The 14747-nt window shown below is 43.6% G+C and overlaps 1 protein-coding gene across 5 annotated transcripts in view; it reads left to right on the top strand.

Moving 5' to 3' along the window:
- Positions 1–14747, top strand: part of chd2 (chromodomain helicase DNA binding protein 2) — a 96004-nt gene that overhangs the window by 26620 nt on the left and 54637 nt on the right. For all 5 annotated transcript variants that reach the window (XM_048562966.2, XM_048562964.2, XM_059639218.1 and 2 more), the window contains 6 exons: positions 3240–3298; positions 4292–4453; positions 7073–7207; positions 9960–10093; positions 10724–10949; positions 13234–13334. In XM_048562966.2, coding sequence (XP_048418923.1) covers positions 3240–3298; positions 4292–4453; positions 7073–7207; positions 9960–10093; positions 10724–10949; positions 13234–13334 — 817 coding nt within the window. The remainder of the gene's footprint in view (positions 1–3239; positions 3299–4291; positions 4454–7072; positions 7208–9959; positions 10094–10723; positions 10950–13233; positions 13335–14747) is intronic.

Raw genomic sequence — 14747 nt, 5'->3', positions numbered from 1 at the left:
TTGGAATTTTTTGAATCTGTTGTAACAATTGAAGGGATTGCGCTACATTGTTAGTGTAGAGTGCAGTCATAAAAATTTTGTTAAGCCAGCATCTACCACAGTAATATGCCCTTAAGTTTGTGCCTTCATCCTTTATTTTATTCCCATTCTTCACAATGCAGCTAATAGGATTTCTTTCTTTACTTTGCTGCACTCATTTGTTCCCCCTCCCCCATTTCTGTCCTGTCCAAAACTCTCCAATATTGTTTTCTTCTGCAGGTAGAACCTGTTCAATAGGCATTGTATTCTCTGATTTATCTCCCAAATGACCATATTCTTTGTGTGGAACTAGATGGAGCGCTTTGACTGCCAGAAGTCTAGCAATTTCATCTCTCCCTTTTCCTCAGCAGAAGGAAGCTCGGAAGTCCGATACATCACTTTCTCTGCTGCCCTGGTTGCAGTCCACCTCCTAAACTCGGGCAGAGATGAAGTGTTACATCTCTGATCTGTATAATTTTTAAATATCACAGTGAACTTTATTTTGTGCATTGAGACATACAGGAACCCAAGTTGGTTCTTTTCTTGAGCATTCCTCAGTCTGACAATTCAACACAGCCTCATTGCAGTTTCTCATCTGAAGGTCAACTTTTCCACCACCAAGTTCGCAAGCCTCCTTTTCCTCCCCTTCGGTAGGTAAGGCACTCATGGTAGGAATCAAGTCGTACTTTGGGTGACCAGTTGTTCGTGAGTCATCGTTCAAACATAAATGGGAAAGGAGTATAAACCTTTAATGGATAAAGACAGACATTCTATGTTTAGTAATACAGTTCTACTCTGAAGCTACTCCTCACTGTGAAATGTATGGGACACTAATAACTTTAATAACTTCTGTTGGTTAAGTGTCAAATTGCCTCTTTGATGCAATCTCTGGATTCTATCTGCACAATGCTTGCCTCTCTGAAGCATTTACGTAGCACCTCAAAACATCCCAGGGAACTTCCAATGAACCAGATTATTATTTTAAGTGCAGTCTCTGTTATGCATTTTACTCTTCTGCACAGATCTGCTTCTTTTACAGTCTACCCTTCAACAAAGTAGTTGGCCGAATTCTTAAGTAATTTTCTAGGACCTGATCCCGTATCAAGTTCATGTGATCTTCCTGAATCAGTGTCTGAAAAGTTTATTTCCAGTCATGGGGAGATTTGCTTTTTGGTAAAGTGTTTTTTTTCCTAAAAACGAAATCTTATCAACTTATGAGCAAGAAACTAACAAACAGCCTTAGAACCAAAGATAATGGGAACTGCAGATGCTGGAGAATTCCAAGATAATAAAATGTGAGGCTGGATGAACACAGCAGGCCAAGCAGCATCTCAGGAGCACAAAAGCTGACGTTTCGGGCCTAGACCCTTCATCAGAGAGGGGGATGGGGAGAGAGAACTGGAATAAATAGGGAGAGAGGGGGAGGCGGACCGAAGATGGAGAGTAAAGAAGATAGGTGGAGAGAGTATAGGTGGGGAGGTAGGGAGGGGATAGGTCAGTCCAGGGAAGACGGACAGGTCAAGGAGGTGGGATGAGGTTAGTAGGTAGCTGGGGGTGCGGCTTGGGGTGGGAGGAAGGGATGGGTGAGAGGAAGAACCGGTTAGGGAGGCAGAGACAGGTTGGACTGGTTTTGGGATGCAGTGGGTGGGGGGGAAGAGCTGGGCTGGTTGTGTGGTGCAGTGGGGGGAGGGGATGAACTGGGCTGGTTGAGGGATGCAGTAGGGGAAGGGGAGATTTTGAAACTGGTGAAGTCCACATTGATACCATATGGCTGCAGGGTTCCCAGGCGGAATATGAGTTGCTGTTCCTGCAACCTTCGGTTGGCATCATTGTGGCAGCGAACTGAGCGGAGGTGTTCTGGGGACTGCTTTGCAGAACACCTCCGCTCAGTTCGCAACAAACAACTGCACCTCCCAGTCGCAAACCATTTCCACTCCCCCTCCCATTCTCTAGATGACATGTCCATCATAGGCCTCCTGCACTGCCACAATGATGCCACCCGAAGGTTGCAGGAACAGCAACTCATATTCCGCCTGGGAACCCTGCAGCCATATGGTATCAATGTGGACTTCACCAGTTTCAAAATCTCCCCTTCCCCCACTGCATCCCTAAACCAGCCCAGTTCGTCCCCTTCCCCCACTGCACCACACAACCAGCCCAGCTCTTCCCCCCCACCCACTGCATCCCAAAACCAGTCCAAACTGTCTCTGCCTCCCTAACCGGTTCTTCCTCTCACCCATCCCTTCCTCCCACCCCAAGCCGCACCCCCAGCTACCTACTAACCTCATCCCACCTCCTTGACCTGTCTGTCTTCCCTGGACTGACCTATCCCCTCCCTACCTCCCCACCTATACTCTCTCCACCTATCTTCTTTACTCTCCATCTTCGGTCCGCCTCCCCCTCTCTCCCTATTTATTCCAGTTCCCTCTCCCCATCCCCCTCTCTGATGAAGGGTCTAGGCCTGAAACGTCAGCTTTTGTGCTCCTGAGATGCTGCATAGCCTTAGAACCAAGTTTGGCTGTGAAATGGTTTCTTTTAAATAGGCTGTAGGGAAGGATAGATTTGCAGTCAGAATGCAGCATTTCTGCAAATTTATCTGAGAATTTTACTGTGAATTTTAAAGTTGCAGCAGATGCAGCCTGAGTGCAGTGAGTGTTCAAAAGAGACATTATATTTTGAGGTGTTACTTTTAAGGTACTCTCCCATTGGGAGGTGTACTGCAGAAGTTCACTTTTTTTAAACCCTCACTCATGGCTTGGTTTTTTCACTGTTTAACCCCCTCAGTCTTCACCGTCGTACGGTGTCAGACCAGGTTTTCATGAAACGGCAGAGCTGCTGTCATGAGACTTTGTGTCAACAGAGTGGCTTGGAGTGTGCAGAAACCTGAAATTAGTGGGAAAGTGGGCATGTCAGATTCTTGTTTCGGAGATGCGCATGAAAGCATATGGGAACAGTGTTGAGTGAGAGCCAGTAACTTGCAAGAGTTACACTATATAGATAGCGGTTTTGTCAATGTACTGAGTTTTGATGAGTAAGTATCCAGTCTATTGTAAGTGCTGCCTCTCCTACAAGAAAATCCATTGGAGCAAAACATTCATCAGTGTGTTCTGTATCCACGAAGTTCGCTGAGGTGATGTTCAGGGATAGGGGTTGGGAGATTGTACATAGGTGTAGGGGAAAACGGGCTGCAATACTGATGTACAATCTTTCCTTTCAAACAGAGCAGTGAAAACTCTGAGAATGAGACTCTCGGGCGACGAGGAAGGAGGAGAGCTGCTAAGTGAGTCCTTCTGATATGTACATGCTGATGAGCTTGCGTTGAATGTATGTGATATAATTGATATCAGGGACCAAGTATGATCTCTTGTGTTCTCTGTCAGTTCTGTGTGGGTTCTGGTGAATGGGGCACATTTAACTTCAGGCAGCCAGTGTCTACATCAGGTACTTTCAGGTCATACACAGGATAGGCTAAACAAACATTCGCTAAATGTTATCCCATCGACCAGGCTGACGTTGGAATTAGCTGGGATTAAATGTCTCTTTGTATTTGCAATGACACTCATAAGAAGTTAAGCGATGTGACCCCAGCTGCTGCTCAGACATTTGCACCAGGGAGATACATTTGAGCAGGATCTGGGAAGGTCATCATCCTTTTCATGCAAAATTAAGAACCTTTTTGTCTTATCTAAGAGTGTGCAATATGTTGCTGTTGGTATTGCAGCATGTTAAGCAGGTAAACGCAAGTTGCTATTTGTTCAAATTCGTTAGAATGCTCATAAATCTGCTGTAATATATTCCAATTTAAATGGCTCCTTGCAAAGTCCAACTGAGACTTATCATCCCTGAGTGATTTTCAAAGGGATTCTCCGGATTGGTGACAATTTGGAATATAGATAGAAACTTATGGAAATATACACGACAAAATGGTCAAAATATGAAAGGAGTAAAAACAAAATTGAAATGTTCTGTCTCTCTCATTGATACCAGTATGTGCAGCATTTTCTGTCTTACTCCTGCTTTTGTTTAAAGGTCTGTCTTGTGGTATTGGCAGTGAAACAAATTGTTGTAAACATGTGCGGATTGAGCCAAGTAAACATGCACCACATTAACTGCGTGTACAGGCTCCCCCTTCTCCCTGCTAAATTGTATTTTGTTACTCCAGTGCTAAGGTGGGCCCAAGAGATCCATTCCTGTTTGTTCATTTTAACCGATGCCGTGTCTTTGCATTGTGGCTACTCTCTCACGTAAGTAAATATTTGATTCTCTGTGTCAGCTGGAAAAGTGCAGTATCTGAGAATGAAGAGGAGGAGGAAAAGGAAGGTGAAGACGAGGAGGAGGAGGAAGATGAAGATGAGGAGGAGGAGGAGGAAGTAGCTAGCAGCGCTGAAAGTGAGCCTGAAAAAAAAGTCAGAGCCCGTCGACCAGTTACCAGAAGGTCAGCTTGGGGCAGTGTCATTTATAAAAACCCAAAGAACTCTGAAAGCTGGAAATCAGAAACAAAATTGCTGGAAAAGCTCAGCATATCTGGCAGCAACTGTGGAGAGAAATCAGTTAACGTTTCAGGTGGAGTGATGCTTCCTTAGAACAGAATTTTCTCAGATTTCTCTCCACAGATGCTGCCGGACCTGCTGAGATTGTTGTTGCAGTGTCTTTTGTGCTTGTTGCTGTGATTTCTGTTAGGATGACTGCACATCATTGCACTGTTCATAACCATTTTTTTTCAGTTTTCTGTTGTATTTGAAAATAATCATTGGAGGCTTTCCTTGCCTCCAGATTGCTTTTTGCTGACAGTTGACTTGGAAAACTTTGCTGTATGCCGTTAAATGCAAAACCAGTGGTTTTAAAGTCATTAAAAGTAATTACCGTCCTCTGAGCAGATCCTGGATTTATTTGTCAAACTGAAATCGTCAAAAGTTTGTGGTCTGTACGTTTGTTTTCCTCTTCGAATGTTTGTGATTCAATATGTTGTGCACTCGCACTGATTCACACACATTTGTTCCCTTGCATCCTCTTACTCAGAAACAAAGCATGATTCAGCTCAGAATTAAGCTGCTCAGTGAAATGCCTAAATACGTGTTAAATTAGCTTGAATGTGGACAAGTACCTTTATTCTTAATTTCTTCTTGGAAAGTGGTCTTCACTGTCAAGGCCAACATCTCTAATTGTAACTCAGAATCGCTGCAGTGTGGAAGCAGGACATTCTGCCCAATGAGTCCAGACGCAGACCCATCTCCCCCTAACTTTGTTCCCTGTAATCCTTGATTTACCATGGCTAATGCACCTAACCTGCCCATCATTGGACTGGGAGGAAACACACAAGGAGAATGTGCAAACTCCACACAGATGGTTTACTGAGGATTGGGATCGAACCTGGCACCCTGGCATTGTGAGGCAGTAATGCTAACCAGTGAGCCACCGTGCTGTCAGGAAAAAGTATAGGTTATAACTAGCCAGTGCCAGCCCTTTGGAAGAGCTTTCTATTTCATTACAAGTTCACTATTCTTCCTGCATGGCCCCACAAAATTCTCTACCAGTTATTATCTAGTTCCCTTTTAACGATTGCTGTTGGATCCATCATTTCCAAATAATAACAAATCATTTTTTTCCACCCTCCTTTGTGTTCCTGTTTAATTTGGACCAGTCACCTGAGAGCCTCAGTGTTCTGGTCACCCAAACCTTCAGCCCCTGGACTAGTGTTTGTTTCCACACTTCGGCAAACCACAAAATTTTGTACAGCTATATTAAACCACCAAGTAACTTCATTGGCTTGAAGGCGCTCAACCCTAGCTTTGCTAGTTTATCCATGTAACAGAGCTCTGCTCTTCTGACACCATGATAGTAAATCTCTGCATTCCCTCTGAAGCCCTGATGTCCTTTCTGAAATGTGCCCTAATACTGTGGGCCAACCAGTTTTTTCTTTACTGGAAATTTGGTGCAATTTGTTCGCTTGTGTACTCTTGCACTACTACAGCGAACTTTGTTTTTAACTGAATCTTATAAGCAAGCTGTCTTCATGAACTGGCAAAAATGAAAAAACTCAAGTGCTGCAATTTTCGAGTATTTATGCTGTAAATCAAGTACAATAGTGTTGTGTGTAACTACATCCCTTACAGTTCTGTTACTTAATGTGTACTTTCACATTGATTTTAGGGGGGGGAGCTATTGATGTTTTTAAATAGATCTTTTGAGGAATGTCGGCTCAGGGTTTACGCAGGTTATGCAAACCTCTTGAATGTCCAGAACATTTGATCCTCCGGCATACTCCTGGTCGCACAGGTGCTGGTTAATTAAGCATTTGCTTTATTTAAAAAATTCAGGATTTTGATGTCTTTTTAACAATCTTTTCAATTTGACGTACCATCATCCTCAGTGACTTTGGAAGGTACACCCAGCTTTCTCTGTTTTTGTAGTTTCTATTACTGTAGTGTACACTGCATAATGTACCAATTGCTGAAGTAAATTGCTTCACATCCCCACCTGCAAATTCTCTTCCAAAGCACTCACCATTCTGATGTGGAATTATATATTGCCGTTTCTCTGCTATTGCTGGGTCCAATTCGTAGAACTCCTTCCTGAGCATCCTAATACTTGTAATCGAACTGTAGTCCTGAACAGTTTGATTACAAGGTGTTTTACCGCCTCCTTCTCCAGGAATATTAGAGATGTTGGCTTTGCCAGCAGAGTCTCTTTTCCAGGAACAACTTAAGAAAGATAGTTCTCTGCATTAAAGTTCTTATGCCATTTGTTCAGCCATTTCAGTGGTCTCTGTCAGACCTCCGGAGCCTGTCGCTAGCCTTCTCACTTGTTGCTGCACTTGCAAATTTTGGCACCGGCAGCTTTTGGGATTATATCCTGAATACTTCTCTCCACATTATTAATGTACATGAAGAAGGCACTCACACCAAACTGACCAATAGGAAACGCCTCTGTGGGACCTCGGACCAATCTGCAAATGAAAGAAGAGCACAGTGACCTTAGCAATAGGCTGTCTATATGCTAGTAATACTCATTGCTTAGGAATCTCTCTATCTACTGACTATTGTAATTTTCCTAGACCGCCAGTCAGGACTCAAGGTAAAAGGCAGAAGACTCGGAGGGGAAAGAAAAGGAGAAGGGATTCTTCTGACGATGATGACGATGATGACACTCCCAAACGCCAGACCCGCAAATGTGTAACTAAAAATGTGAGGTTAGTGGAGTCTGTAACTTAGTCTGAAAGTCCTTCCAATCACCTCTGAAAATTTCACCGTGAGTTGAGTAAGTCATCGTCAGGGGTCAGAGAGATTAAGTCAAACTTCGGTGGAGATGCTGATGGAGAGAGTATTTTTCTTTTTGGTTGGTGAGCTCAGAATGAGAAATGTCAGTGGCAGGTAAACCCCAGTGGCACAATCCTTTATCAGATTCTAAGTGTCCCAGTGAACCGGGCTTACAAGCTTCTGAAGTCTGTAGCCTTGGTACAGTTCTGTTGATTTGCTGCATTGGTGTGAAATTCATTCCTCTGTTGTACCACTGTAGTTGGCAACCGGGAACTCCACTGCTGTGTCTGACAGATCATTTTGACTAATTAGTGTCAGGAGGTTGCTCTTGTGATTTTTCTCATATATAGGTAGTTCTTTATTCATATCCAGTATTCTGAATATACCTTGATAATAAAATGTGAGGCTGGATGAACACAGCAGGCCCAGCAGCATCTCAGGAGCACAAAAGCTGACGTTTTGGGCCTAGACCCTTCATCAGAGAGAGGGATGGAGTGAGGGTTCTGGAATAAATAGGGAGAGAGGGGGAGGCAGACCGAAGATGGAGAGAAAAGAAGATAGGTGGGGAGGTAGGGAGGGGATAGGTCAGTCCAGGGAAGACGGACAGGTCAAGGAGGTGGGATGAGGTTAGTAGGTAGGAAATGGAGGTGCGGCTTTGGGTGGGAGGAAGGGATGGGTGAGAGGAAGAACAGGTCAGGGAGGCAGAGACAGGTTGAACTGGTTTTGGGATGCAGTGGGTGGAGGGAAAGAGCTGGGCTGGTTGTGTGGTGCAGTGGGGGGAGGGGACAAACCGAACTGGTTTTGGGATGCGGTGGGAGAAGGGGAGATTTTGAAGCTGGTGAAGTCCACATTGATACCATTGGGCTGCAGGGTTCCCAAGCGGAATATGAGTTGCTGTTCCTGCAACCTTCGGGTGGCATCATTGTGGCACTGCAGGAGGCCCATGATGGACATGTCATCTAAAGAATGGGAGGGGGAGTGGAAATGGTTTGCGACTGGGAGGTGCGGTTGTTTATTGCAAACCGAGCGGAGGTGTTCTGCAAAGCGGTCCCCAAGCCTCCGCTTGGTTTCCCCAATGTAGAGGAAGCCACACCGGGTACAATGGATGCAGTATACCACATTGGCAGATGTGCAGGTGAACCTCTGCTTAATGTGGAAAGTCATCTTGGGGCCTGGGATAGGGGTGAGGGAGGAGGTATGGGGGCAAGTGTAGCATTTCCTGCGATTGCAGGGGAAGGTGCCGGGTGTGGTGAGTTTAGAGGGGAGTGTGGAGCGAACAAGGGAGTCACGGAGAGAGTGGTCTCTCCGGAAAGCAGACAGGGGTGGGGATGGAAAAATGTCTTGGGTGGTGGGGTCGGATTGTAGATGGCGGAAGTGTCGGAGGATGTTATGTTGTATCCGGAGGTTGGTGGGGTGGTGTGTGAGAACGAGGGGGATCCTCTTTGGGTGTTTGTGGCGGGGGCGGGGTGTGAGGGATGTGTTGCGGGAAATGCGGGAGACGCGGTCAAGGGCGTTCTCGACTACTGTGGGGGGAAAGTTGCGGTCCTTGAAGAACTTGGACTCTGGGATGTGCGGGAGTGGAATGCCTCATCGTGGGAGCAGATGCGGCGGAGGCGGAGGAATTGGGAATAGGGGATGGAATGTTTGCAGGAGGGTGGGTGGGAGGAGGTGTATTCTAGGTAGCTGTGGGAGTCGGGCTTGAAATGGACATCAGTTACAAGCTGGTTGCCTGAGATAGAGACTGAGAGGTCCAGGAAGGTGAGGGATGTGCTGGAGATGGCCCAGGTGAACTGAAGGTTGGGGTGGAAGGTGTTGGTGAAGTGGATGAACTGTTCGAGCTCCTCTGGGGAGCAAGAGGCGGCGCCGATACAGTCATCAATGTAACGGAGGAAGAGGTGGGGTTTGGGGCCTGTGTAGGTGCGGAAGAGGGACTGTTCCACATAACCTACAAATAGGCAGGCATAGCTGGGGCCCATGCGGGTGCCCATGGCCACCCCCTTAGTCTGTAGGAAGTGGGAGGAATCGAAAGTGATTTCTGAATATACCTTACCTGGACCATTTCATGCTTGCTGTTTTAATTTTTTTCGTTGGGATTGGGTTGAAATTCATCAGCTGTGAACTAATTCAATGTCTGGAGCAGATAAAAACTAGAAATTGTCTGGACAGATCTGGCACGAAAGGCCACAACACCTGGTAGAACTGCATCCATCTTCCTTTGAGGGAGAAAAGTTGGAAAAAATACAGGAAGGACTTTATAAGTTTACAAAGCTCATTATACTGAGCAATTTATTTACATGATGCAACACTACATTCATTTTATTCCTAGTGAATGCCAGGCCTGAACCTGAAAGGGTCTTTGTCTTTTTAGGGGCGCTTAAGGCTTAGTCTTGAATGCACCTGACAGATACATCTCACCTTACTGCTTCTCGAGATTTGTGCCTGGACAGTTGTTAGCCCTCTAATTCAGTTCCTGCCATCATGTTTCTAAGCATTTGATTCACCATGCTAATTTGACAATAACAATGATCACTCTACTGCCCTCACCACTTTCTGAATTGAGAGATGAGGATCAATAATCATGGGAACTATGCAGCAACCTTTTTCTGTGGTTAGACAGGATTTAATTGCAGTCCCCAGGGCAGTGGATGTTGGCTTTTTATAATCTGACTATCATTGTGTTTTCAGTTATAAAGAAGATGATGATTTTGAGACTGATTCAGATGATCTCATCGAAGTTACAGGCGAACCAGCACGAGAGGAGAATGATGACAGTGAAACCATTGAGAAAGTGATTGACTCCCGTATTTGGAAAAAAGGAGGTGAGATGAATGCAGAATCTTCATTTAATGTAGAGAATGGTGCATCCTTCCTTGTTCTTTAAAGCACCTGGCAATAGGCCAGCTCTAGCTTTGAATTGAAAATATCTTTGAATGATAGGTTTCTCTTCTGGCTTGTTTCAGTTGTATAGGAGCTTTGGATGAGAACTGCTAATTTACTAAAATCTCTTCGATATGAAAGTATGATTTATCTTTCACCAGAGTGGGAGATACATGGAACATTTCTGCTAGGAATTTGAATATTATGGCAATAAATGACAGGCTATGGAAAGGCAGGTTGCCTATTTGCATGAGAAATCAGTAACAGTAAAGAGTTACATTCAAATATTGACTTGGTATGCATGGTAAATTGTACTGCTTTTATACAATTCCGAGTATTACTTGGGCCCAAGTTAGGCAGACAGTTTAGTTTGTATGGCTCTGTCTTGCTCAGCCCCTGTTGTTTCCAATCACTCCACACCATGAACCATACCCCCACCACCACATGGGTCTGTCTCTGGGAGCTTTACTTATGAGCTATTCAGGAATTGAGCATTTTAGGGTTGATGGTGATTTTTGAATCATTTTACTGCATTCGTTTTCCTCCACTTCTATCCCCTTCCCACTTTGCAGCCGTTGGAGCCCCAACCACAGTCTATGCAGTAGAGGCTGACGGAAATCCAGGGGCAGACTTTGATCCGGAGAAGGATGAGAAGGAAGTGCAATATCTCATCAAGTGGAAAGGCTGGTCCTACATCCATAACACCTGGGAGAGTGAAGAGTCATTGAGACAGCAGAAAGTGAAAGGAATGAAAAAATTAGAAAACTTCATCAAAAAGGAGGAAGAAGTAAACCAGTGGTAATTATATGGCTCTCTTTTTAAACCTTACCTGAAGTAGAACTGGTTTCAGTGGAACTCAATCAGAACAGATTAGCTTACATCTCAGGATGTGCAAACCCTGATGAGTGTCAAATAATTTACACATGCATTTGAAGCCAAATGTAGTTTTCAATTGTTACTGCACTGGCTGAATGTACTTTGCTGTTTCAGGCATGCTTTAAATCATAGAATCCCTACATTGCAGAAGCAGGCCATTTGGCTCATCAAATCCACACCGACCCTTCAAAGAGCATCCAACCCAGACCTGATCCCCTACCCTTCCCTGTAACCCTGCAATTTCCATGGCTAATCCATCTAGCCGTCACATCTCTGGACCTTATGGGTAGTTACCACGGCCAATCTACCCGTCCTGCACATTTTTTTGGTCTGTGGGAGGAAATCATGGAGACACAGAGTGAATATGCACAGAGACAAGTCGCCTGAGGGTGGAATTGAACCCAGGTCCCTGATGCTGTGTTGTAGCAGTGCTAGCCACTGTGCCGGCCCAAATTATGTCACCATTGATGAATGGAAATTATCGTAGCTGAGAGTTCAGCTTAACTGTGCAGTGCAGATCATGAAAGGCATTCCAATGATACAGCTAGATTTTTAGAAGGACACCGTCTGCAACTGCATTAAATCTCCTTTAAGAATGGGATGGGCCTTGTATATATTTCCGTGGGCTTGTTATTGTTTTTTTTACTGACATCAAAGCAGCAGTAATGCTGAGATGTTGTTAATTCATGCTTCAGTAGTGGTTAGTTTCTATTTGGTTAAAGACCAACAGCTACGATCCAGGTTGCTGTTTAGCCATTAAAGTAGAAACTGTTATTCATGGTGTAGTTCATGACCATTAGTCTGTTTACATGTTCTTGGCAATTAATAGTCTTTCAGCTGAAAGGAACACATGTAGAAATTGCTGGAGTGTCTCAGAAGGCCTGGCAGCATCTGTGGAGTTTTGAAGAAAAGTCATAACAGAATCGAAACATTAACTTTGTTTTTCGTTCATAGATCCTGCCAGATCTGCTGAGTTTCTCCAGCATGTTCGACATTTGTTTCAGATTTCTAGCATCCACTGCACTGTGCTTTTATTTCAGCTGAAAGGTTTGTCTGTAACATGTTATGACTCAGGTTTGAAGAATATTTTGTGTCTCTTCTCCCACACCCCCTCCCCAACCCCTCCTCCCACACCCCTCTCTCCCTCCCCCGCTTAGTTCCATTACTCCACTTGTGACAACATCAATTTAAATGTTTTACCCAAAAACCGATGCACCTTATCTGTGAGGTTTAGATTAAAGAGATCCTTAAATCTGATTTCTTTAATAAAGGCAAATGTGTTGATTTATTATTGCAATGAAGTTGCCCGATTGCTTATTTCCCTTACACAGTTGATGACATGAAAATGTAAGCATTAACCTCCCTAAATTGCCCAACACACATGCATATGCATACCAGGTAAAGGAACACAAGAGTTTTGTGTAGAAATTGATTTGGGGGTTGGGGAGGGGGAAACCTTTGGCGAATAATTATTATCAATTGAAGGCAAAAGAGGTGAGGTATGGAGTGTTCAGATGGGTGTTAATCTGACGTTTTCTATTCTGAGAGGGCAGGTCACTAGACACAGTTGTCTCTGGGAGCTTTATAATATGACCTATTCATGAATTATTGAGATGAGCTACCTCAGGCTTTTCAGGAGGGCAGTTGAAATCAGTGTTTTATTTTCAGAAACAGGAGAGCTAAGCTCGGAAGTTTCTTTTCTTCAAGTTGGTCATGAGCTGTCTGGCGGTCGTTAAACCCAGGCAGGTGATCTCTAGCGAGCAAGTTAGACAATTAACTGAAACCATGTGGACTAAGAAATGTGTTTACCATCTTTGAAAACAAATGTTTCAGTGTTCAAAGTAATCTTTCGATTTAAAAAGAAATGGTCCAGGTATCCACAGAACTTTAAATAAAGCAATTTTTCCACAACCTTTCAATACTCAAGTCCTAAAATAATTAAATACAAAATCTTCATGACAGGCATTTTATGTAAGGGTAACTGAAGTGGATGCACAGAACAGGAACTGTTTTGCTTTGACAAATTAACACAGAATATATGGTGTATATGGTGTCTGTTCTCAGTATTGGATCATATTCCACTGACCAGTGAATGAAATAAGAGATAAATAATCAAGGTTACTTCAAAAAGGCTTTGCATCCTTTCGCTAGTGATCCTATTACTCCTGGTCATTGGCTGTTATTTTTCCTGTGTTCTCAATTTCAGGCTGACCAAAGCATCCCCAGAAGATATAGAGTACTACAACTGTCAGCAAGAAATGGCTTTCGATCTCAATAAGCAATACCAGATCGTAGAGAGGGTGATCGGTAAGGAATGATTGGGAAATATTAAAAAGAATAATTATAGACTCTTCAAATTATTTTCTTTCAATAACCTACAGGGAAAGTAAACTTGAAGGAAAAGTACAATAATGCACAGTTGGTGCATCTTAACCTTTCAATAAATGTCAGAAAAAGAAGTGGTATTAAAATAATCTGGAATTGTAATCTTTCATATTAAAGGACGCAGTCTGTTTTGAGTTTTAAATTCACCGAGTAAGCTATTCTGTGGAGATGCAATCAGTGCCTGGATTTCACCATTTTATTAACCTGTCAAACTGCAATAGAATATTTCATGCAGACAAGGAGGAGCCAATGAACGAGAAACTGGTATTAACTTTTTTGGCGATTTATTAAGTGAAGCAGCAGTGCAGAATGCAAGTTCTAGAATCCATTCCTGGAGTTGTGGTAGGAATCTCTGTATTGGCCTCAGTATCCTGGGTCATAAACGGTTAAAGAAGAAGCCATGTTTGCCCCTTGCTGTCACGATCCATTCATTGATCTGTATCAGGGAGAGGATGGTTTGAATTTAGTCGGGATGACTCTGCAGTCAGCTCCTCCATGCTCTCTCTTGTGTCAGGAATTTAGTTTGTTTACTAGAGGGAACATATGTTTAAGGATCTGAGCCCAACATGTATTAATCGCTTTTAGGAGAAAAGTGAGGGCAGGCAAGGATTCCAGCTCCAAGTTCGTTTTCTTTACGATGCACAGTTGATTATTTGTATATCGGTGTCGGTATGTTATATTTAATTCCAGAAAACTGGTTCATCAAGTTTCTCCTTTCAAATTTTGGGAAAGCTGATTGTACAGAAACCATTGGGAATATAACTGAGTTTAGTCTTTTAATATTAATTTTCTATTGAGGCTGCGCCACATAGACTTGGGGAATTCTTCTCAAATATTTTATCGTGGGTAATTTTTTCTCCTCTCATCCTCTCCCGTTGCCTCCCTATGTCAGCAAAAATGGATTCGCAGCTACAGCTGCCAAGCCCCCGTTTTCTGCCAGTGTAATCTGTGCCAAACTGCATGTTTTCAAGCCACAATGTGCAGTGATATTTGCTCACCCTCTTGCTCTCAGTTGTCAAGCAAGACTTAAATGAAATTCCAGACAAAATAGCAAAATGCTTTAGCATTGTAGCCAACGGTATACTGCAAGTTTGTGCTACTTACAAACCATTTATTTAAAACGTAACCAAACCAAAAATATATACATCTGTTGTTAAATAGATGGTTGGTAGCTCGGAATGTAACTTTGCTAAAAGGAGACTACAAATTGAAGCTTTTGAACTTGCACTCGTCAGAACTAGGACACATGAGACAGACGTGGTGGCACACTTCTTGTTTTCTCCAGCCTGTTTCATGCATCCTACTTCTGATCAGTGCAAGATTAAAACCTTCAAC

The sequence above is a fragment of the Stegostoma tigrinum genome, chromosome 33, assembly GCF_030684315.1.
Source record: "Stegostoma tigrinum isolate sSteTig4 chromosome 33, sSteTig4.hap1, whole genome shotgun sequence".
NCBI classification, from domain to species: Eukaryota; Metazoa; Chordata; class Chondrichthyes; order Orectolobiformes; family Stegostomatidae; genus Stegostoma; species Stegostoma tigrinum.
Note: the sequence above shows the minus strand (reverse complement) of the source record. Positions and strands in the feature narration are given on the sequence as shown.